The sequence below is a fragment of the Phyllobates terribilis genome, unplaced genomic scaffold (genome assembly GCF_046119375.1).
Source record: "Phyllobates terribilis strain yellow unplaced genomic scaffold, ASM4611937v1 Scaffold_9__5_contigs__length_417890890, whole genome shotgun sequence".
Taxonomy (NCBI): Eukaryota; Metazoa; Chordata; class Amphibia; order Anura; family Dendrobatidae; genus Phyllobates; species Phyllobates terribilis.
In genome coordinates this window covers 384,732,988-384,759,311 of record NW_027362769.1, presented here as the reverse complement: position 1 = coordinate 384,759,311, position 26,324 = coordinate 384,732,988, and the positions used below count along the sequence as shown (strand labels likewise).

The following is a 26,324-nucleotide window of genomic DNA, read 5'->3' as shown; positions in this document are numbered from 1 at the left end:
TCTGACCTGCTTGTACCGCTGTCATCCCGCAAATGGTCTCCCACCCTCCGGGGCGCGAGGCACAGCGCTCATGGCGGCTGTCAACTTAGACTTTAAGGTATTCTCAAATTAACAAGTCATTCACTGACATTAGTCTGTCACTGAGCCCCACACAGGAGAATGGATGGAAATGCAAAGGGCCAGGAATCCGGCCCGCCATCGGCCGCCGTACTGTAATCATGGAACCTGCACCTGTTTCTACATGTACGGCTGGAAATACCTAGAGGTGCCAAGCCGCATTCTTCACAGACGTAGTATGAGGTGCAGACTGAAGCCTGACAGGGATAGGGGCTGCCGATCTGTGCCGGGGACAAGCATGGACAGCCAGCAAACACGGGCACGATCGGAAATCTGCACCGAATAAAACGACTATAATACTGCCCCTATGTACAAGAATATAACTGCTATAATACTGCCCCTATGTACAAGAATATAACTACTATAATACTGCTCCTATGCACAAGAATATAACTGCTATAATACTGCCCCCTATGTACAAGAATATAACTGCTATAATACTGCTCCTATGTACAAGAATATAACCACTATAATACTGCCCCCTATGTACAAGAATATAACTACTATAATACTGCTCCTATGTACAAGAATATAACTGCTATAATACTGCCCCCTATGTACAAGAATATAACTGCTATAATACTGCTCCTATGTACAAGAATATAACTACTATAATACTGCCCCCTATGTACAAGAATATAACTACTATAATACTGCACCTATGTACAAGAATATAACTGCTATAATACTGCCCCCTATGTACAAGAATATAACTACTATAATACTACCTCCTATGTACAAGAATATAACTGCTATAATACTGCCCCCTATGTACAAGAATATAACTACTATAATACTGTCCCTATGTACAAGAATATAACTGCTATAATACTGCCTCCTATGTACAAGAATATAACTGCTATAATACTGCCCCCTATGTACAAGAATATAACTACTATAATACTGCCTCCTATGTACAAGAATATAACTGCTATAATACTGCCCCCTATGTACAAGAATATAACTACTATAATACTGCCCCTATGTACAAGAATATAACTGCTATAATACTGCCCCCTATGTACAAGAATATACCTGCTATAATACTGCCCCCTATGTACAAGAATATAACTGCTATAATACTGCCCCCTATGTACAAGAATATAACTACTATAATACTGCTCCTATATACAGGAATATAACTACTATAATACTGCCCCCTATGTACAAGAATATAACTACTATAAAACTGCCCCTATGTACAAGAATATAACTATTATAATACTGCTCCCTATGTACAAGACTATAACTACTATAATACTGCTCCCTATGTACAAGAATATAACTACTATAATACTGCTCCCTATGTACAAGAATATAACTACTATAATACTGCCCCCTATGTGCAAGAATATATACTACTATAATACTGCTCCTATGTACAAGAATATAACTACTATAATACTGCTCCCTATGAACAAGAATATAACTACTATAATACTGCCTCCTATATACAAGAATATAAATACTATAATACTGCCCCCTATGTAAAAGAATATAACTACTATAATACTGCCTCTGTGTACAAGAATATAACTACTATAATACTGCTCCTATGTACAAGAATATAACCACTATAATACTGCCCCCTATGTACAGAAATATAACTACTATAATACTGCTCCTATGTACAGGAATATAAGCACTATAATACAGCCCCCTATGTACAAGAATATAACTACTATAATACTGCCCCCTATGTACAGAAATATAACTACTATAATACTGCTCCTGTGTACAGGAACATAACTACTATAATACTGCCCCTGTGTACAAGAATATAACTACGATAATACTGTCCCCTATGTACAAGAATATAACTACTATAATACTGCTCCCTATGTACAAGAATATAACTACTATAATACTGCCTCCTATATACAAGAATATAACTACTATAATACTGCCCCCTATGTAAAAGAATATAACTACTATAATACTGCTCCCTATGTACAAGAATATAACTACTACAATACTGCCACTATGTACAAGAATATAACTACTATAATACTGCCCCCTATGTACAAGAATATAACTACTATAATACTGCCCCTATGTACAGGAATATAACTACTATAATACTGCCCCCTATGTACAGAAATATAACTACTATAATACTGCTCCTATGTACAGGAATATAACTACTATAATACTGCCCCCTATGTACAAGAATATAACTACTATAATACTGCCCCCTATGTACAAGAATATAACTACTATAATACTGCTCCCTATGTACAAAAATATAACTACTATAATACTGCTCCTATGTACAAGAATATAACTACTATAATACTGCCCCCTATGTGCAAGAATATAACTGCTATAATACTGCCCCTATGTACAAGAATATAACTACTATGATACTGCCCCCTATGTACAAGAATATAACTACTATAATACTGCTCCCTATGTACAAGAATATAACTACTATAATACTGTCTGCTATATACAAGAATATAACTACTATAATACTGCCCCTGTGTACAAGAATATAACTACTATAATACTGCACCTATGTACAAGAATATAACGACTATAATACTGCCCCCTATGTACAAGAATATAACTACTATAATACTGCCCCTATGTACAAGAATATAACTACAATAATACTGCTCCCTATGTACAAGAATATAACTACTATAATACTGCCTCCTATATACAAGAATATAACTACTATAATACTGCCCCCTATGTAAAAGAATATAACTACTATAATACTGCTCCCTATGTACAAGAATATAACTACTATAATACTGCCCCTATGTACAAGAATATAACTACTATAATACTGCCCCCTATGTACAAGAATATAACTACTATAATACTGCCCCTATGTACAAGAATAGAACTACTATAATACTGCCCCCTATGTACAAAAATATAACTACTATAATACTGCTCCTACGTACAGGAATATAACTACTATAATACTGCCCCCTATGTACAGGAATATAACTACTATAATACTGCTCCTATGTACAGGAATACAACTACTATAATACTGCTCCCTATGTACAAAAATATAACTACTATAATACTGCTCCTATGTACAAGAATATAACTACTATAATACTGCCCCCTATGTAAAAGAATATAACTACTATAATACTGCTCCCTATGTACAAGAATATAACTACTATGATACTGCCCCCTATGTACAAGAATATAACTACTATAATACTGCCCCCTATGTACAAGAATATAACTACTATAATACTGCCCCTATGTACAGGAATATAACTACTATAATACTGCCCCCTATGTACAGAAATATAACTACTATAATACTGCTCCTATGTACAGGAATATAACTACTATAATACTGCTCCCTATGTACAAGAATATAACTACTATAATACTGCCTCCTATGTACAAGAATATAACTACTATAATACTGCCCCCTATGTACAAGAATATAACTACTATAATACTGCCCTTATGTACAGGAATATAACTACTATAATACTGCCTCCTATGTACAAGAATATAACTACTATAAAACTGCCCCCTATGTACAAGAATATAACTACTATAATACTGCCCCCTATGTACAAGAATATAACTACTATAATACTGCCCCTATGTACAAGAATATAACTACTATAATACTGCTCCCAATGTACAAGAATATAACTACTATAATACTGCCCCCTATGTACAAGAATATAACTACTATAATACTGCCCCTATGTACAGGAATATAACTACTATAATACTGCCCCCTATGTACAAGAATATAACTACTATAATACTGCCCCCTATGTACAAGAATATAACTACTATAATACTGCTCCTATGTACAGGAATATAACTAGTATAATACTGCTCCCTATGTACAAGAATATAACTACTATAATACTGCCCCCTATGTACAAGAATATAACTACTATAATACTGCCCCCTATGTACAAGAATATAACTACTATAATACTGCCCCTATGTACAAGAATATAACTACTATAATACTGCCCCCTATGTACAAGAATATAACTACTATAATACTGCTCCCTATGTACAAGAATATAACTACTATAATACTGCCTCCTATATACAAGAATATAACTACTATAATACTGTCCCCTATGTAAAAGAATATAACTACAATAATACTGCTCCCTATGTACAAGAATATAACTACTATAATACTGCCTCCTATATACAAGAATATAACTACTATAATACTGCCCCCTATGTACAAGAATATAACTACTATAATACTGCCCCTATGTACAAGAATATAACTACTATAATACTGCTCCCAATGTACAAGAATATAACTACTATAATACTGCCCCCTATGTACAAGAATATAACTACTATAATACTGCCCCTATGTACAGGAATATAACTACTATAATACTGCCCCCTATGTACAAGAATATAACTACTATAATACTGCCCCCTATGTACAAGAATATAACTACTATAATACTGCTCCTATGTACAGGAATATAACTAGTATAATACTGCTCCCTATGTACAAGAATATAACTACTATAATACTGCCCCCTATGTACAAGAATATAACTACTATAATACTGCCCCCTATGTACAAGAATATAACTACTATAATACTGCCCCTATGTACAAGAATATAACTACTATAATACTGCCCCCTATGTACAAGAATATAACTACTATAATACTGCTCCCTATGTACAAGAATATAACTACTATAATACTGCCTCCTATATACAAGAATATAACTACTATAATACTGTCCCCTATGTAAAAGAATATAACTACTACAATACTGCCCCTGTGTACAAGAATATAACTACTATAATACTGCTCCTATGTACTAGAATATAACGACTATAATACTGCCCCCTATGTACAAGAATATAACTACTATAATACTGCTCCTATGTACAGGAATATAACTACTATAATACTGCCCCCCTATGTACAAGAATATAACTACTATAATACTGCCCCCTATGTACAAGAATATAACTACTATAATACTGCTCCTATGTACAGGAATACAACTACTATAATACTGCTCCCTATGTACAAGAATATAACTACTATAATACTGCCTCCTATGTACAAGAATATAACTACTATAATACTGCCCCCTATGTAAAAGAATATAACTACTATAATACTGCTCCCTATGTACAAGAATATAACTACTACAATACTGCCACTATGTACAAGAATATAACTACTATAATACTGCCCCCTATGTACAAGAATATAACTACTATAATACTGCCCCTATGTACAGGAATATAACTACTATAATACTGCCCCCTATGTACAGAAATATAACTACTATAATACTGCTCCTATGTACAGGAATATAACTACTATAATACTGCCCCCTATGTACAAGAATATAACTACTATAATACTGCCCCCTATGTACAAGAATATAACTACTATAATACTGCTCCCTATGTACAAAAATATAACTACTATAATACTGCTCCTATGTACAAGAATATAACTACTATAATACTGCCCCCTATGTGCAAGAATATAACTACTATAATACTGCCCCTATGTACAAGAATATAACTACTATGATACTGCCCCCTATGTACAAGAATATAACTACTATAATACTGCTCCCTATGTACAAGAATATAACTACTATAATACTGTCTGCTATATACAAGAATATAACTACTATAATACTGCCCCTGTGTACAAGAATATAACTACTATAATACTGCACCTATGTACAAGAATATAACGACTATAATACTGCCCCCTATGTACAAGAATATAACTACTATAATACTGCCCCTATGTACAAGAATATAACTACAATAATACTGCTCCCTATGTACAAGAATATAACTACTATAATACTGCCTCCTATATACAAGAATATAACTACTATAATACTGCCCCCTATGTAAAAGAATATAACTACTATAATACTGCTCCCTATGTACAAGAATATAACTACTATAATACTGCCCCTATGTACAAGAATATAACTACTATAATACTGCCCCCTATGTACAAGAATATAACTACTATAATACTGCCCCTATGTACAAGAATAGAACTACTATAATACTGCCCCCTATGTACAAAAATATAACTACTATAATACTGCTCCTACGTACAGGAATATAACTACTATAATACTGCCCCCTATGTACAGGAATATAACTACTATAATACTGCCCCCTATGTACAAGAATATAACTACAATAATACTGCTCCCTATGTACAAAAATATAACTACTATAATACTGCTCCTATGTACAAGAATATAACTACTATAATACTGCCCCCCATGTACAAGAATATAACTACTATAATACTGCCCCTATGTACAAGAATATAACTACTATGATACTGCCCCCTATGTACAAGAATATAACTACTATAATACTGCCCCTATGTACAAGAATATAACTACAATAATACTGCTCCCTATGTACAAGAATATAACTACTATAATACTGCCTCCTATATACAAGAATATAACTACTATAATACTGCCCCCTATGTAAAAGAATATAACTACTATAATACTGCTCCCTATGTACAAGAATATAACTACTATAATACTGCCCCTATGTACAAGAATATAACTACTATAATACTGCCCCCTATGTACAAGAATATAACTACTATAATACTGCCCTTATGTACAGGAATATAACTACTATAATACTGCCTCCTATGTACAAGAATATAACTACTATAAAACTGCCCCCTATGTACAAGAATATAACTACTATAATACTGCCCCCTATGTACAAGAATATAACTACTATAATACTGCCCCTATGTACAAGAATATAACTACTATAATACTGCTCCCAATGTACAAGAATATAACTACTATAATACTGCCCCCTATGTACAAGAATATAACTACTATAATACTGCCCCTATGTACAGGAATATAACTACTATAATACTGCCCCCTATGTACAAGAATATAACTACTATAATACTGCCCCCTATGTACAAGAATATAACTACTATAATACTGCTCCTATGTACAGGAATATAACTAGTATAATACTGCTCCCTATGTACAAGAATATAACTACTATAATACTGCCCCCTATGTACAAGAATATAACTACTATAATACTGCCCCCTATGTACAAGAATATAACTACTATAATACTGCCCCTATGTACAAGAATATAACTACTATAATACTGCCCCCTATGTACAAGAATATAACTACTATAATACTGCTCCCTATGTACAAGAATATAACTACTATAATACTGCCTCCTATATACAAGAATATAACTACTATAATACTGTCCCCTATGTAAAAGAATATAACTACTACAATACTGCCCCTGTGTACAAGAATATAACTACTATAATACTGCTCCTATGTACTAGAATATAACGACTATAATACTGCCCCCTATGTACAAGAATATAACTACTATAATACTGCTCCTATGTACAGGAATATAACTACTATAATACTGCCCCCCTATGTACAAGAATATAACTACTATAATACTGCCCCCTATGTACAAGAATATAACTACTATAATACTGCTCCTATGTACAGGAATACAACTACTATAATACTGCTCCCTATGTACAAGAATATAACTACTATAATACTGCCTCCTATGTACAAGAATATAACTACTATAATACTGCCCCTATGTACAGGAATATAACTACTATAATACTGCCTCCTATGTACAAGAATATAACTACTATAATACTGCCCCCTATGTACAAGAATATAACCACTATAATACTGCCCCCTATGTTCAAGAATAGAACTACTATAATACTGCCCCTATGTACAAGAATATAACTACTATAATACTGCCCTCTATGTACAAGAATATAACTACTATAATACTGCCCCTATGTACAGGAATATAACTACTATAATACTGCCCCCTATGTACAGAAATATAACTACTATAATAATGCTCCTATGTACAGGAATATAAGCACTATAATACAGCCCCCTATGTACAAGAATATAACTACTATAATACTGCCCCCTATGTACAGAAATATAACTACTATAATACTGCTCCTGTGTACAGGAACATAACTACTATAATACTGCCCCTGTGTACAAGAATATAACTACGATAATACTGCCTCCTATATACAAGAATATAACTACTATAATACTGCTCCCTATGTACAAGAATATAACTACTATAATACTGCCTCCTATATACAAGAATATAACTACTATAATACTGCCCCCTATGTAGAAGAATATAACTACTATAATACTGCTCCCTATGTACAAGAATATAACTACTATAATACTGCCACTATGTACAAGAATATAACTACTATAATACTGCCCCCTATGTACAAGAATATAACTACTATAATACTGCCCCTATGTACAGGAATATAACTACTATAATACTGCCCCCTATGTACAGAAATATAACTACTATAATACTGCTCCTATGTACAGGAATATAACTACTATAATACTGCCCCCTATGTACAAGAATATAACTACTATAATAGTGCCCCCTATGTACAAGAATATAACTACTATAATACTGCTCCCTATGTACAAAAATATAACTACTATAATACTGCCCCTATGTACAAGAATATAACTACTATGATACTGCCCCCTATGTACAAGAATATAACTACTATAATACTGCTCCCTATGTACAAGAATATAACTACTATAATACTGTCTGCTATATACAAGAATATAACTACTATAATACTGCCCCCTATGTAAAAGAATATAACTACTATAATACTGCCCCTGTGTACAAGAATATAACTACTATAATACTGCACCTATGTACAAGAATATAACGACTATAATACTGCCCCCTATGTACAAGAATATAACAACTATAATACTGCCCCTATGTACAAGAATATAACTACAATAATACTGCTCCCTATGTACAATAATATAACTACTATAATACTGCCTCCTATATACAAGAATATAACTACTATAATACTGCCCCCTATGTAAAAGAATATAACTACTATAATACTGCTCCCTATGTACAAGAATATAACTACTATAATACTGCCCCTATGTACAAGATTATAACTACTATAATACTGCCCCCTATGTACAAGAATATAACTACTATAATACTGCCCCTATGTACAGGAATATAACTACTATAATACTGCCCCTTATGTACAGAAATATAACTACTATAATACTGCTCCTTTGTACAGGAATATAACTACTATAATACTGCCCCCTATGTACAAGAATATAACTACTATAATACTGCCCCCTATGTACAAGAATATAACTACAATAATACTGCTCCCTATGTACAAGAATATAACTACTATAATACTGCCTGCTATATACAAGAATATAACTACTATAATACTGCCCCCTATGTAAAAGAATATAACTACTATAATACTGCCCCTGTGTACAAGAATATAACTACTATAATACTGCTCCTATATACAAGAATATAACGACTATAATACTGCCCCCTATGTACAAGAATATAACTACTATAATACTGCTCCCTATGTACAAGAATATAACTACTATAATACTGCCCCCTATGTACAAGAATATAACTACTATAATACTGCCCCTATGTACAAGAATATAACTACTATAATACTGCTCCCTATGTACAAGAATATAACTACTATAATACTGCCCCTATGTACAAGAATATAACTACTATAATACTGCCCCTATGTACAGAAATATAACTGCTATAATACTGCTCCTATGTACAGGAATATAACTACTATAATACTGCCCCCCTATGTACAAGAATATAACTACTATAATACTGCCCCCTATGTACAAGAATATAACTACTATAATACTGCTCCTATGTACAGGAATATAACTACTATAATACTGCTCCCTATGTACAAGAATATAACTACTATAATACTGCCCCCTATGTACAAGAATATAACTATTATAATACTGCCCCCTATGTACAAGAATATAACTATTATAATACTGCCCCTATGTACAAGAATATAACTACTATAATACTGCCCCTATGTACAAGAATATAACTACTATAATACTGCTCCCTATGTACAAGAATATAACTACTATAATACTGCCTCCTATATACAAGAATATAACTACTATAATACTGCCCCCTATGTAAAAGAATATAACTACTATAATACTGCCCCTGTGTACAAGAATATAATTACTATAATACTGCTCCTATGTACTAGAATATAACGACTATAATACTGCCCCCTATGTACAAGAATATAACTACTATAATACTGCTCCTATGTACAGGAATATAACTACTATAATACTGCCCCCCTATGTACAAGAATATAACTACTATAATACTGCCCCCTATGTACAAGAATATAACTACTATAATACTGCTCCTATGTACAGGAATATAACTACTATAATACTGCTCCATATGTACAAGAATATAACTACTATAATACTGCCCCCTATGTACAAGAATATAACTACTATAATACTGCCCCTATGTACAAGAATATAACTACTATGATACTGCCCCCTATGTACAAGAATATAACTACTATAATACTGCTCCCTATGTACAAGAATATAACTACTATAATACTGCCTGCTATATACAAGAATATAACTACTATAATACTGCCCCCTATGTAAAAGAATATAACTACTATAATACTGCCCCTGTGTACAAGAATATAACTACTATAATACTGCCCCCTATGTACAAGAATATAACTACTATAATACTGCTCCCTATGTACACGAATATAACTACTATAATACTGCCTCCTATATACAAGAATATAACTACTATAATACTGCCCCCTATGTAAAAGAATATAACTACTATAATACTGCCCCTGTGTACAAGAATATAATTACTATAATACTGCTCCTATGTTCTAGAATATAACGGCTATAATACTGCCCCCTATGTACAAGAATATAACTACTATAATACTGCTCCTATGTACAGGAATATAACTACTATAATACTGCCCCCCTATGTACAAGAATATAACTACTATAATACTGCCCCCTATGTACAAGAATATAACTACTATAATACTGCTCCTATGTACAGGAATATAACTACTATAATACTGCTCCATATGTACAAGAATATAACTACTATAATACTGCCCCCTATGTACAAGAATATAACTACTATAATACTGCCCCCTATGTACAAGAATATAACTACTATAATACTACCCCTATGTACAAGAATATAACTACTATAATACTGCTCCTATGTACAAGAATATAACTACTATAATACTGCTCCTATGTACAAGAATATATCTACTATAATACTGCACCTATGTACAAGAATATATCTACTATAATACTGCCCCTATGTACAAGAATATAACTACTATAATACTGCTCCTATGTACAAGAATATAACTACTATAATACTGCTCCTATGTACAAGAATATAACTACTATAATACTGCCCCCTATGTACAAGAATATAACTACTATAATACTACCCCTATGTACAAGAATATAACTACTATAATACTGCCCCTATGTACAAGAATATAACTACTATAATACTGCCCCTATATACAAGAATATAACTATTCCCTAGATTCTTCCTCTTCTTTTCCTGCTCCTTCTCATTTTATTGATGACCTTTAACCTGTTAATTGCTGTAATTGATTAATATTATTTATTTGTAGGGGGAACGGGAATGACTGGAATGAAGGCGTCAGGGGTAAGGTATGGAAAGGGTTTAATTTTTGCATTGTGCAGTAGGTGTTTTCCCAGGATGCTTTGTGCTACGGCAGGGACAATACCTGGGTGCTGTGATTGTGCCGCACACAATAAGTGCGGGGTTGTTTGTTCAGCTGCTTCGGGTGTCAGAGACTTTCTTTAAATAAACTTACTGCTAACTCCCCAGCTATAATAAACAGTGTATAACGCCCGGGCACTCTCACCGATGGCACCAATGTAGCGATCAGCTGCGTGTAAACTACCGTAAGACACAGTACAGGTACCCACAAATGGAGCGAATCTAGGAATGGGACCATTGGAAGGGCTTGTCCTATGTATACAGCCTCTATCCAGCGGACAGTACCTCTGATGGTGAATGCTTTGTTTTTAGAAGATGAGATACCTACAGGCCCATCCAGGCATGTGACAGAACCCAGCTACCATGGTGCATTAGGGTGGACATCCCCTTAATCTGGTTCATATGTTTGATTCCCACCAAAATTGGAGGAACCACCACTAGATGCAGCCCCTTACTGTCGATAGGCCCCTTCCCCATATACCTGTTTTTGGCTATTTTCCGATAGTATTGACCTTATGGTCTAACCGAATGCAGATCCACCAAGAGCCAGTGACGTAAATGGATTGGCCACCTTCACAACGAGACCTTGATGTCCTCGCTCTCAGGTCATCTATTTCACAGCTTCTATAGAACATCTGGTTGTCAGGTAGATGAAGTTTGGAGCACGTTGCTGCCCTCCCTACTTCACGCATGCTTTCCCTCCTTCCCCTCATTGGCCCAGGAGACAAACTAAAGTAAGGGATGCCGTCTTGTGCCAAGCCAGAAGAGGAGGGGGGCGAGATAGATGAGCAGGAGAAATACCTCGCCCTCCCTTCCCCAAAACTGGGATAGTGGCCAGCAGTTGTTCACCAAATAAGCAGGTCTGGGCTTGTCCCCCCTTTTGACTCACAACGAGCCCCCTCCTCCCTTGTCAATTTTTAAAGGAACCTTTCGAGCTGATTTTTTGGAACACTAGAGGGGTCACTAGAGTTTATTCCTACAGCCAAGATTTTTAGAGGGTACTTGGAACATATCCGCTGCCCAGCAGATACTATAATGTCCCCAGGGTTAACGCTCATTGGTCGGTCAGTCATATTCGGAGGTGTTGATGAGGTCACCTCTGACTCACTTCTGTAATTATTTTCTGCTTTACAGTGAAAATCACACTGAACGTTATACAAATGCCAGAACACATCTCCACACGGCATAATAATACTGCTCAGGAGGTGGAGTAAGACATTGGAGACCTCAAGATCGCCCCAATCGTTACCCTAATACATATAGATTTCTTACCTTCCATGATAGAATCTGTGATTTGTAATTTTGCTTCCACCGAGGTCAGTGGATCCTTTTCCTTACTTGACACCAGAGTTATGGGGGTCTCTGGTGGCACCTTACTCTTGGGTTCACTGCGAAGGCAATGGTTCATTTGGGGAACTCCATTCCTGGATTCTTCTGAGAGCCTCTGGTTTTGCAGGCTGTCATGTACATAGGGCATGGAGGTCGCATGTCCATTTCCTTGTACTCTACTAGAGAAGGTTGACTTTTCTTGGGTCACTGTTTCTTGTACGCTCTTTATTAGATCGGCTACCCGACCTGCTGACTTTTCAATGACCATTTTCTCTTGAACGCAATGACCTTGTAGGACGTCATTATCAGCTTTACTGAAGGAGTTGGCCCTCCGCATCATAGATCTCAGCCTCTCTGTTGAAGAATTTATCTCTGATGGCTTCACATTGTTAATGTGGTTTGGTTCTTTGACATGTTCTTGGTGGTGGTCTTGCATCAAAATGCCCTGGATGGCTGGCATTTCATTGATGAAGTTATTAGCATTTGATGTCCTCCCACCCGATATCATCGGTGTTGGACTCTTGAAGGCTACTTCTGACTTTTCCTTGGTTGGATGAGAAGATACACCAGACATAGAATGAAGGTTGACTCTTAGTTGTGTCCGCGGCAATGGTCTGTTAAGCTGTTCTAGACCAGAACCATTGGATCTTCCTATAGAGCTCTGCAGAGACATTGGGAATTTCTGAAGCGTGGCAGGTAGCACCGGCCCAAAAACCGGAGGAGGGGAAGGTGAGGAAGCTAAACTGCAGTTGATAGGAGCACATTCGGTTGGTGGTGATGAGGACGAAGAAGAGGAAAATGAAGGCTCACGACTAATTGATGGGGCATTCCTAGACAGAGGACGTTTGTAGTCTGGTGATGGTGAACTCCATCCCTCTGATGGTGGATATCCAGCATCAGGAGAAGGAACTAAGTCAGGAATCGGGTCTTCAGCGATGTGAAGATCTAGAGATGGCAAAGAACCATGGTTCTTGGAAGGTAGTGGCACCAGACGAACTCCAGGACGCTCAATCTCAGAATGAAACATATTTCCATGGGAGGAGAATTTTTTCAGAACTGGGCTGGTTACATTCGACATTGTGACAGCGGAGCCATGCTGGCGCACTGACGTCTGTGTAGGACGGAGCGATTGAAAAGGTTTAGTTGGAAGTGGGCACTCCAGGCTGGATGTAGAACTGTGGAGGCTCTCACTGTCACTACCTTGTCCAGAAGAAGAAAAGCCGCTTGGATGAAGTCGTGTTTGGAAAGAAGAAACACGGGTGAGTCCTTGACCTGCCGTTCCATTGGCTTTAGCCATTTGCATGGTTCCACGATTAAAGGACAAGCTACTGGTGATCCTGGATTTGAGAACGGGACTCTGCGATGGACTACAGCTGGAACTGATACGGATTCGGGACTGATAGAGTGGCTGGTGGGATCCTGTAGATATCTGGCTGTCACCATTGCTTGTTCGTGTGACAGAAGGTTGACTCGGACTGAAGGGAGATGCAAGTGGAGAAGTTGAGGAAAACACGGGGGTGTCATCGATGTCCTCCATGTCAAATGATCTTTTCAAAGCTGTGGAGAAAACGAAAGAATAGTTAGGTCCTCGAAATTCAGAAGAAGAAAGGCACTTTCCATCGGTAAACAGGGGAGGAGTGACTTCTGAAAGCATAACATTTTAACTCTTTGCTTTACTATGCTTCGTCTGACTTTGAGATACATGATGTATGGTATATGCAGTTACAGCCAGAGCTGCATTCACAATTCCACTTTTTTCAATTTTTGGCTGTACACTTTCACATTTCAATTCTTCATGTTTTGTTAAGGCTGTAGTTCACAGTGAAGACAATACCTTATGTGTCAGTAGCGGGCAGTCATGCTAAGATATTAGGCGTCCACATGTCAACCAGCAGAATTGTGAATGCAGCTCTTGATATGTAAAGTAGATGGAAAGTTACTTTTGAGGTTACGTTTTTGCATGATTCAACACCAAATACAAGTTTCAAGAAGATCATAGGTGGGTTTTTAAATGGTTGCCCATGCACATCGGAGAGCGATTGGGGAGGTTCAATCTGAACATGTCTGACCAGTATTTTACCTGACATCTGTCGGGGAAGAGCCTGGGACCCCCATACAAATCAGATGGTTGGCCAGTGAAACTGTGTGATCAGTGGAGGTCCGACCCCTAAGATCCCCACTGATCGGTGACCACCGCTCCATTTATTGTCTATGAAAGTGGTGGTCACTAACGACCCATAAACAAGCTAGACATGAATTCACCCATTCGTTTGAAGGTCTCAGGACCCCATGTCTCGTAATGAATGGAGGTCCCAGAGGTGAGACCCCAACTGATTTCCTGCGTTTAATGGGACAAGCCCTTTAAGGATTTAATCGTAGATATTTCTTCAACTTCCCACCCTACTCCAGAGATGATGGATCTTGCACTTCAGACCTTATTTGGGCGCCGATGATCTAAGTAGTAGAAGCTTCAAACGTGTAGACATGATCACCTTCACAGGCCACATCCTCCAAGACCTACGAGATTTATTACCCTCAAGACGGAGGAACGCAAGAACAAAACTACATTTAGGAAAAACAGGAAAAGGAGCGATTCTACGTGGAGAAGAACATCGAGATCCATGTGGGTCGTACCCAGTCAATCCTTATAAGGTCTTATCATAAAAGGGAACGGTGGCCAAAAAACCTGACTTAATAACATTGTAACTCTGAACTTCCAGAAAACCCACAATGTCCTTCATCCATTAAAGGTAGGAACAATGGGGGTCTGTGTCGGAGGAATGTAGAAAGCCGGCACACAGCTGTACCGCACATATGTCTGTCCGCTCTCCAGTTACTGCCCCCGTTATAGAGATGTTGTGTCTTCTGTATAAATAGATCACAGACCCCCAGAACTCGGGCCAGGAAGCGTTATATGGCTCGTAAGGCATTGGGGGGTCACATAGGCTTAAAAAAGGTGGATAGATAGATAAGGGATACATAGATCAGGCCTGTACTTCTCACAGCTGAGGGTTTGGTACCTGGATGGGTGAGAGTAGTGCAGGGTGTCTCTGGGACCTTTTCCAGCAGGGCGGGGAGGGTGGAATGATTGACAGCTCATACAACTTCAGAGCCAAGATGTTCCCAGCGCTGTGATGGATTTGTGGCGCTGCCTCCCCGTAGGTCATGACTTGGTGCAGAACTAAGTAAAGATCTGATGAGATGACATGTATTTCACTAAACGCTGCTCCCCCCCCAGGCGGCCGGAGATGATGGAGGGGGTTATGTGCAAACACGCGAGATCGGGGCCTCAGTACCTCCACGGCACATATCTGCTCATGGGTTATATGCTTACATGGACGTGCACATACGAAACTACGCCTGCAAGCAGCGGAGCTTGGGGTCAAATATTGCGTCTCCTCCTGCATTATTCCTCTGTGGAGCTTTAATCTATTGTTGGGTTTTGTGCCATACAACCTGAACTTAAATAACATGTAAGAATACACTGAGAAGTGGAAAAATTGTAAACTTTGCGATAATAATGTGAAAAAAATGGATACTTTATTACATTAGCTAGATGATTGGGGGGCGCTGTTGCATTAGAGTCTATGGAAAGTACTGACATCAATAGTGGTGAAAAGTGGTACTGCAAGCAAGAAAAGTTTCAGGCCATATAGAAACTTTAACATATGAAGCCAAAGGATAGGGTTAAACATTTCCTAAAACATCAAAGGTTAAATAAAATCTTTCCAACCCTAGATGGTAGAAAAGATGACCAGAAGAAAATAATCTTTACTGTAGGGACTTCAATTCCCCTCCAGACATAAAAGGAGAAAAGAAAAACAAAACAAGAGGAACTAAACAATTATAACAATTGTTCCAAAAAATGTCTCCCCCAGGGCATGGAGACATATGGCTGCCAGGTCCCACTACCACCCCCATATTATACTGCCATGCTGGGGGATTCAACAGGAGGAACGTGTATGAAATTAACCCCTTCATTAATTATTGGAAGAAAGCAAAAAAAAAAAAAACGTCGTCTATATACCTTACCCCTATATGGAGTCTGTGTCCTGGAAGAAATATCATATTTCTTTTATATCATTAGCTACATTTTTTATGGAACTAAACCAGAAAAGTTCACAAACTTTAAGGTAGGACCCCCAAAAACTAGTTTTAGGTCATATCCTATGGACTGTAATGTCACCTATTCCTATTATGGACAGCGTGTAGGTGGGACACTTTACATGGAGTTTGCTTTTCTTTTCTTGGGTTGACCGTAAAAAAAGACAAACATACACTCCAAAAAACATGAACTCACCCCAAGGCCTAGATGACGGTAATAACCATCTATAAAGATGGCCGCCTCCTCCATAAACAAGGCCATACATGGCCCCAGGAAAAGAGACATATGGCCCTCTTCTCGTCCACCATGGACAACAAAGAGGCGCGGGCGTCCCGGGATGACCCTTTTAGCCCCACTTATGGCTTGTGAAGAGAGAGGAAGTGAATTAAGTCCATCTGTGCAGGATCAATTTCTAGGGCCGAAGCTCCAGAGCTGACATTCGACTTATCCTCCACTTCCTGAGCGGAGGCTCCAGACGAGCCCTCCCGTCGGAGGGGAGCCATGCTTTACATTACAGCCGGCAGGAGTGGATGATGGGTGATGATCCCTTATCATCTGTCCTCATCCATTTCCTCTACATTTTTTATATTTTTTTTTAAAGAAAACGTCAAATGACAGGAAGTAGAGTATGGAAAATAGGAAGTGACCAACGCATTTCAGTCCAATGAGAAAACTGATAGTAAACAAATCAGATGCATGGAAAACTGGCAGAATTCATAGAAGACCCGGAGAAGCCACAAAGGGTTGGTTGGGATCTCCATTCATCCTATAATGATCCCCAGATCCCAAATTCTACAGATGGGCATGAAGACCACTCCGCAGCGCAGCGCTCCACCCCCTGATATTACTTCGGATCCTGTCACTTTAAATGTTCCTGATTGTCATATGGGATGTTGGAGAAGTGCAGCGTTCCCCGGCCGCATCACAGGTCGTGGGGTACGAGATCCGTTATCATATCACTGGCGGTAACGGGAATGATGATGAGCAGCGGTACATGACTGATGTGCGACAACACGCTGCCTCCTATCATCTGTCACTGTGATAGACAGGCAGACATTACATCCCCGCAGCCCTGGAGAAGATCCGCACCCAGGGCCTGGGACACTGTATCACAGGAAAAGCTGAGATACATGATAGGATTAGTATCACACAGGATAGGATTAGATACACGGCTCAGCAGACAGTATCACACAGGATAGGATTAGATACACGGCTCAGCAGACAGTATCACACCGGATAGGATTCGATACACAGCTCAGAAGACAGTATCACACAGGATAGGATTAGATACACGGCTCAGCAAACAGTATCACACAGGATAGGATTAGATACACGGCTCAGCAGACAGTATCACACCGGATAGGATTAGATACACAGCTCAGAAGACAGTATCACACAGGATAGGGTTAGATACACGGCTCAGCAGACAGTATCACACAAGATAGGGTTAGATACATGGCTCAGCAGACAGTATCACACAGGATAGGATTAGATACACTGCTCAGTAGACAGTATCAGACATGTTAGGATTAGATACACGGCTCAGGAGACAGTATCACACAGGACAGGATTAGATACACGGCTCAGCAGACAGTATCACACAGGATAAGATTAGATACACGGCTCAGCAGACAGTATCACACAGGACAGGATTAGATACACGGCTCCCCAGACAGTACCACACAGGCTAGGATTAGATACACGGCTCAGCAGACAGTATCACACAGGATAGGATTAGATACACGGCTCAGGAAACATTATCCCACATCAGCTATATTGGCTCATTATCACAGATTAGATACATTTGCTCAGTAGACGGTATCACACATTAGATACACAGATCAGCAGAGAGTATCACGGAGGCTCAGAAGTATCACAGATACAGAGGCTCAGCAGACAGTATCTCACATTAGATACATGGATGCTATCTGAACTGACCTGTACCTAAGCTTTGGTTTTGGGGGTCGTGGAGTTGAAGCTTTCTGTCCATTTGTGGCCTGTGGCCTCCTCCTCTTCCTCCCCTGCAGTCTCTGCCTCTTCACCATCTGTTCCCTGAGTTCAGATCTTATCAGCAGCTTTCTCAGAAGGGGGTTACTTCCCAGCTAATTGTTTATCTGGAAACTTTACCCCCCAGTGAGGAAGCCCCCCATAGTGAGGAGAAGAGGAAGAAAAACACGGCCACATGGTAACTAAGCATGATGATACTTGTGCTGGACACGGGCACATATGGCCGGACGAGCTCCCTGATGACATCCGCCCTGAACTATATGTGCTTTTAGGTCCTTTATTCAGTGCTGATTCATTTCCTAATATATCTTTATAGGGGTCCGACATCAGTTTTTACTGATACCGAGCTCCAAATACCCTGCATTGATTTGATAAAACTTCTCCCTGCAGTCACCACTAGAGGGAGCTCGCTGCAGACAGATTACACATAGAATTCAATAATAACACAGTCTGCAGTCAGCTCCTGAGCTCCGCCTAGTGGTGGCCAATAGAAATTCATTATTTATTTCTGTGTCCACGCTGGAAATTTGGAGCTCTATATCGGAACACCGGCACAAATTACCCGCAGAGGACCTCTTGAATATTCATTTTGATGATCTGGATGATGGCACATTTTTGCTGCCACTGCTCTAAGTTTCACGCGCTGTGACGATACAGCAGTGTATGTCATCTGGAAGGGTTTAGCACTGGGATGTGCACTGAGAAGTCCCAGGGGGTCACGTTATTATTTGGGATGTAACTAATTAGCATGTTATTATCCAATTTATTCTAATTACTAGGTGAATCAGTCATTGCAGTCCATGGAATACTCCCAGAAACAGCAGTTTGTGCTCCAGAGCTTCTCTTCCTACAGGAAGTCAGCCATTTTTGAAGCATAACTTTCTTTTGTCAACTGGTCACCCACAAGCGCAAAATTGGGGACAAGAAGCCCCATAGATACATTATTACTTACCAAAATTAGTGTTAGAAGGGATGTTTAAAGGGGACATATCATCTGTTCAAATGTGTCCGGTTTTTGCTCTTATATTATTCCCTCTACTCTCCTGAGCATTTTGCTTTTTGTTTTTTTATAAATCCGTTGTATGGTTACAGAGATACGAGCCTTTTTATTTAGTGCTACTTTTTATAGTCTCTACTTAGTGGGCGTGGCTCACAGGGTAATTATGCAGAACAGCCTCAAGACACGCCTCCAGAGAATCCTGAGAGCCACGCCCCCTTTAGCAACGCTCATAATAATTAGCAGTAAGTAAAAAGGCCCATATCTCTAGAACCGTAGGGCGGATTTAAAAAAACGAAAAAAAATGTAATACTCGGAGGAGCAATGGGAATAAAATAAGAACAAAAACTGGACATTTTTAACCTAGTGACCGGTCCCCTTTAACGAATGGAATGATGTGATCCATTCGGGAACGCTCCAGACATGCCCATGTTTGGGCAGGGTTTACTTAGGAACCGCCTCTTCTGGGTCTAAAGAGGCCTGAATTTTTCGAGACTGTATCTGAAAATTTGGGACAGTTGGTAAGTATGAATATATGATTTTTCCGCCACTACGGTATACCCGGACCCTTCCCTGCTCTCTCCCCCCTTCCCATATAAGTCAGTCTAGTGTTAGTTACTCCACGTGTCTATTACTAGACTGAGGCATTAATGTCCACATGACAGCCCACGTGACCAAATAATATATTAAACGATTTCATAAAAATAGCTTCGAGGCAGCGAGATCTCGATTTCCTACGATTATTTATTGCTCCCACCTGTGGTTTCTGCATTTTCCTCGCCTCTAAAAATAAGATTTTTCTAATTCATGAACCAAAATGGTTTTAAAATAAGAAGCGTTAACAAGTTCTGGGCTTCAGAGGAATCTGCGCGGCCTAAAATACCCCCGCGGTGCGAGGCCGCGGACTGTGCAAAATATAGATGGAGCTTTCTGCATTCCCACAGCCCAGACTGGAAGGGGGAAAAATAAAAATGCCAACTGGGCGGGGCAACTGACAACTATTTTTGGGAATCAGAAATGTGCTTTTAGCGGTTGTCACTTCCCTTCCTCCACAACCCATATATTACTCAACAGGGGGCGACCATGAGCAGAAAAAAAACATCCTCTTTGGTAAAGGAACAGAGCAGACTACCAGGTTCGGGACCCCTGACAACAACAGCTAATTTACCCTTGTAGTATCCTGCCCCCAAATGTGCTAGGTTAATGTGACGGTCTGGTGGCAAGTCCTTACGCCTCTGGTTGCTATGGACATACTGCCTGACAACGCAAAATATTAAAGGGCTTGGCCTTGGACACACTAGGCCTCATTTAGCAAAATGGTCTCCCATCTTTTCCACAGCAACCAATCACAGAGCAGCTTTCATTTCTTAAACTGCTCTACTAAAATGAAAGCTGGGCTGTGATTGGTTGCTTGTTTTCCATTATTTCCCTCTGCTGTAGAAATCAGATTTTATTGCGGTCATGTTGACGGTTCTGAGGTGACGGTTCTGGGTCCGGTGTGGACGTTATGGCCACATGTTGGCACACGCCAGCTTTGGGAAGGTAAATGCTTCTCTGGAATTTCATTCACCTCTGAAGAGAGGGAGGGGGACAGGGTCAGAGGTGATCGGACCTGGGATGAGGGGAGAGGTGCAGGTGAGGGGAGGCCAGAACTAATGGGCGCAGGAGCCGGAGGAATTAACTGTTAAAGGGACAGTAGATGTAAATAGTAAGAGTAATTTTTCATTAGTATGTGAGAAAAATAGCAAAAACAGGGAAATCTACTGTCAGCCATTTTGGAATTAGATACAGCAGCTCAATTACTAGGCTTAGATACACAGCTCATAAAACAGTATCACACAGGTTAGGATTAGATACACGGCTCAGCAGACAGTATTACACATAATAGGATTAGATACATGGCTCAGCAGACAGTATCACACATGATAGGATTAGATACACGCCTCAGCAGACAGTATCACACATGATAGGATTAGATACACGGCTCAGCCGACAGTATCACACAGGATAAGATTAGATACACGGCTCAGCAGACAGTATCACACAGGATAAGATTAGATACACGGCTCAGCAGACAGTATCACACAAGATATTTGGCTCAGCAGACAGTATCACACAGGATAGGATTAGATACATAGCTCTGCAGACAGTATCACACATGGTTGAATTAGATACACAGATTAGCAGACAATATATCACACAATAGGATTGGATGTATGGCTCAGTAGACAGTATCACATATGATAGGATTAGATACAGGGCTCAGCTGACAGTATCACACATGATAGGATTAGATACATAGCTCAGCAGACAGTATCACACATGGTTGAATTAGATACACAGATTAGCAGACAATATATCACACAATAGGATTGGATGTATGGCTCAGTAGACAGTATCACATATGATAGGATTAGATACAGGGCTCAGCTGACAGTATCACACATGATAGGATTAGATACATAGCTCAGCAGACAGTATCACACATGGTTGAATTAGATACACAGATTAGCAGACAGTATATCACACATGATAGGATTGGATGTATGGCTCAGTAGACAGTATCACATATGATAGGATTAGATACAGGGCTCAGCAGACGGTATTATAAGGAGACGGACATCCTGCCACGTTCCCCCTTGAAGACACGTGTATAGTTGTAAATGTACCTTGATGTGTAATGTGTATTATGATATGTGTTATTAGTGACGATGTTGTAGTTTGACCGACAGTAGGGAGAGTTAGGTTTAATGTTTGGGACTAGCCCAGACTGGGAAGGGACTAAGGCGAAGGGACAGAGACAGTTTCCTGCCAGGAAGTTAGTTTGGGCCGAGGGTGCAGAAGCAGACCTAACGTCTCACTAGTCAGCAGAGCCGCATGACGTGGGTGTCTCTGATGTGAGTGGAGACCGAAAGATTGGATGGCGAGATCCGAGATAAAGAAAGGAGAAGTGACTAAAGGACAAAGTGATCAACTGGAGACGGGTCCTGGGTCAGTACAACCCCGAGTCTATAACTCAGAGAGGTAACGGGCCAGGACAGAACAGAGAACATGAGACTAAGAGAGTGCCCCGGCCTGGAGATCCAAGGCGTCAGGAAGCAGAGAAGCTAAGTATCACCCATATTGGCAAAATAGATCCTTTGAGAGGGAAGAGGACTCTCAATAACTGCGCCGTTGTAGTGTGCTGCGTGGTGGTGAAGACAGCGAAACAAGTAAACCCGAAGAGGTAGCGAGACGGTGTGTGAAGATGCTCCGCATTGTGAAGGAAACCAAGTTGATGTTCAGTAGAAGACTGTTTATATTTGAGTTGTGGTCTCCTTCATTGAACTGTTCAACATCCGGTCTTGACCGGTCCACGTCACCGGCATCATGAGTCCTGCAAGGGCGCCACAAAGTCCACACACCCATCCAGGACCCCAACCTTCATATAACGTGCCGGAGCGTAAGAGACGGGTACCTCGCCCATGGCTGCCACGTTACAGTATCACACATGGTGGATACACAGCTCAGCAGAATATGAGACCCTCAGTCCTTGTAGGGTTACAAATCTCACCATTTTTATCCATATGTTGGGACCTCTAGAGCCAATTATCAATATGGCACCGGTTCATACAAAGGATCGTTTTGGAAGAATTTGGACCCCTTTAATATCCCAGTTTGTGAGTCTGACATTGAAACAATAGTGTTTCTACCTGCCGGTCTTGGGGTCTGCAGGGAAATGTGCAGGAATATTGGGCCGCACAGCTGCAGGACTATCCTGACCTCATAGCCACTTCATAAATAACTTGTGGTCATCTCCAACAAGCTGCTGCAAATGAATTGGGTACGTCAGCCATAAAGGGAAAACGCTTGAGTTATTGCCTTTAATTACGACTTCTCAACATGGATAATTATAGTCCAAAGCTTGAAGGTCAAACGTGGAAGTAGCCACAAAACAGGGCAGGGGGGAGGGAGAGATAAGAGTCCCCATCCAGGATATGAGAGGTAAACAGGATGCCATAAAACCCTTCCTAGACTCCCATAGAAAGCTGTCAGCGGCCCCAAAGCACACATTATTTCTGTCATTTAATGTGTTTGGACCCCTTTAAGATTACCACGACTCCTAATTTTTTAGGATTAATGTCACATATCTCCTTAGCCCACCTCCTTTTCTCACTTTAGTCAACTCCTTGGCAGCCGTAATATCGGATATTCCTCATTTCAAGCAGCACTAGTAATCAGATTTCTCTAAAAAAAAAATAATTTGTAAGTAGAATCACTTTATGCTTTATAATTGATTAAGAACAGAATTTTTTTTTATATTTTTAGTAATTTTCCAGTTCTATTTGACAAAACTAATGTCAGGCGGCACTAGTAATTAGATTTATCTTAAAAACACATTCACTATGACTATGACAAATGACCTTTGTCTTATATATACGGGGGGCTTATAATCACTTTCCAGTAGCGAATATATTCACTATCTCAGGCGGCACTAGTAAACAGATTTTTGTAAAAAAAAATATTAAAATAGTAATATATCTATAGAACGGTATCATTTCTAATATTCTTTCCAGTCGTGAATGACATCTATGATATCAGGTTGCATTAATTAGCACTAGCAATCAGATTTTTGTAAAAATAAATGATTCTGATTATTCTTCATAAATAACTAACAAGATCATTTCTGATATCCTAAGTCATTTTCCAGTAGTTGAATGACATTTATCTTTTCAGACGGCACTAGTAATTAGGTTTTGGTAAAATATACTGTATGTTAAAATTCAGAACATCTTTTTATGCTTAATAAATGACTAAGAAAGTAATAAATTCTACCAGTCATTTGACAAGCGTAGATGACATTTTTCCAAGGCATAAAAATGTTAAGATATCTCATTTCAAAGGCGTCTGTTTCTTAACTGTCTTTCTGCCATAGGAATGGCCTTTAAGTAGAATTACGGCGCAGGATTTCCGAGGTTCTGCATGTTCCTTGTCTATATGTTGTCCATACTTGCACAGCTGCTAATCCAATCCATACCTTGAAGCGACTTCAAAAGAGAGACCCAATGTGCGCATGACTGAGCGCCCTCATTGTGCTGACACAAGGTGAAGGGTCTTCTGTAGGTGAGCTCAGTGTCAGCACAATTACATTGTAATAAAAGTTTATAATATATGATGGAAATGGTGCATTGTCCCCCGTTTGATGAGGCCATTGTTGGGGGGGGGGACCTGTGATAGTAGTGGGGGTCAGATCAGATAACAGAGGTTAGGCACTTGAAGAAGGAGATAAGAAGATTGCAGGATAGAAACTGAGGCATCCAGCAATGCCAATCATCTGATTTGCCATGGGGAGCAAAGCACCAGATCATTCAAGCAAAACCAAACAGGTACAGAATCTGAATGTTCTTCAAGAAATTAGTTTAATTTGGCTGTAGGTATCCAGAAAATTGTCTAAAAATCAAATTAATGCAGCCAGTTACCATATCTCTTCATTCTGCATTATTAATCAGATTTTTACACATTATACACATTACATTTACCTACAGGGACAACACAATCAGTGTCTTAAAAATGAAACCATCTACCGCTTAAATGCTGGCTAGAAATGAATTCAATAGTTGGTCTCCTACTACAACCATGTCACATATCTGCACCAATTATGGAACCATATTATATTTATGGTTTGGTGATTAAGAATCTCTGATGAATATTCCTAGGTCAAGGCTTACTACAAGCAGACTCAGTCTACAGTCCAGTACACCGAAATGTGGGCAAGGTTTTGGAAGAACTAGGCACTTTCTCCGTCATGTTGGAAAATCTCAGGAGAATGGACCTTCTATGGCCCTTTGAAGACCAACTTTCAAGCCCTGTTTCTTGTATGGCCCATATGTTGCTCTTGAGTAGAACAGTACTTTTCCACATTGTGCCTTCGAATTACCAAACTAGGGAAATTTAGAGTAAACCGTAACTATCCCGAATTGACCCCATAATGCAAAGTCACTCATATTTCTACGAAGATCAACTAAAGACCAATTGTCCATGATGAGGCCCAGCT

At 39.1% G+C, this 26,324-nt stretch overlaps 1 protein-coding gene across 2 annotated transcripts in view; it reads right to left on the bottom strand.

Annotated features, from left to right (window-relative positions):
- The window catches only part of SEPTIN12 (septin 12), a 116,958-nt gene that overhangs the window by 70,436 nt on the left and 20,198 nt on the right, over nt 1-26,324 (bottom strand). Inside the window, exon 2 of one of the 2 annotated variants that reach the window (XM_073648565.1) lies at nt 13,125-14,738. In XM_073648565.1, the coding sequence (XP_073504666.1) occupies nt 13,125-14,738 (1,614 nt within the window). Of the gene's footprint in view, nt 1-12,333; nt 12,471-13,124; nt 14,739-26,324 lie in introns of those variants that run through there. The other variant, XM_073648567.1, reaches the window with a different exon arrangement.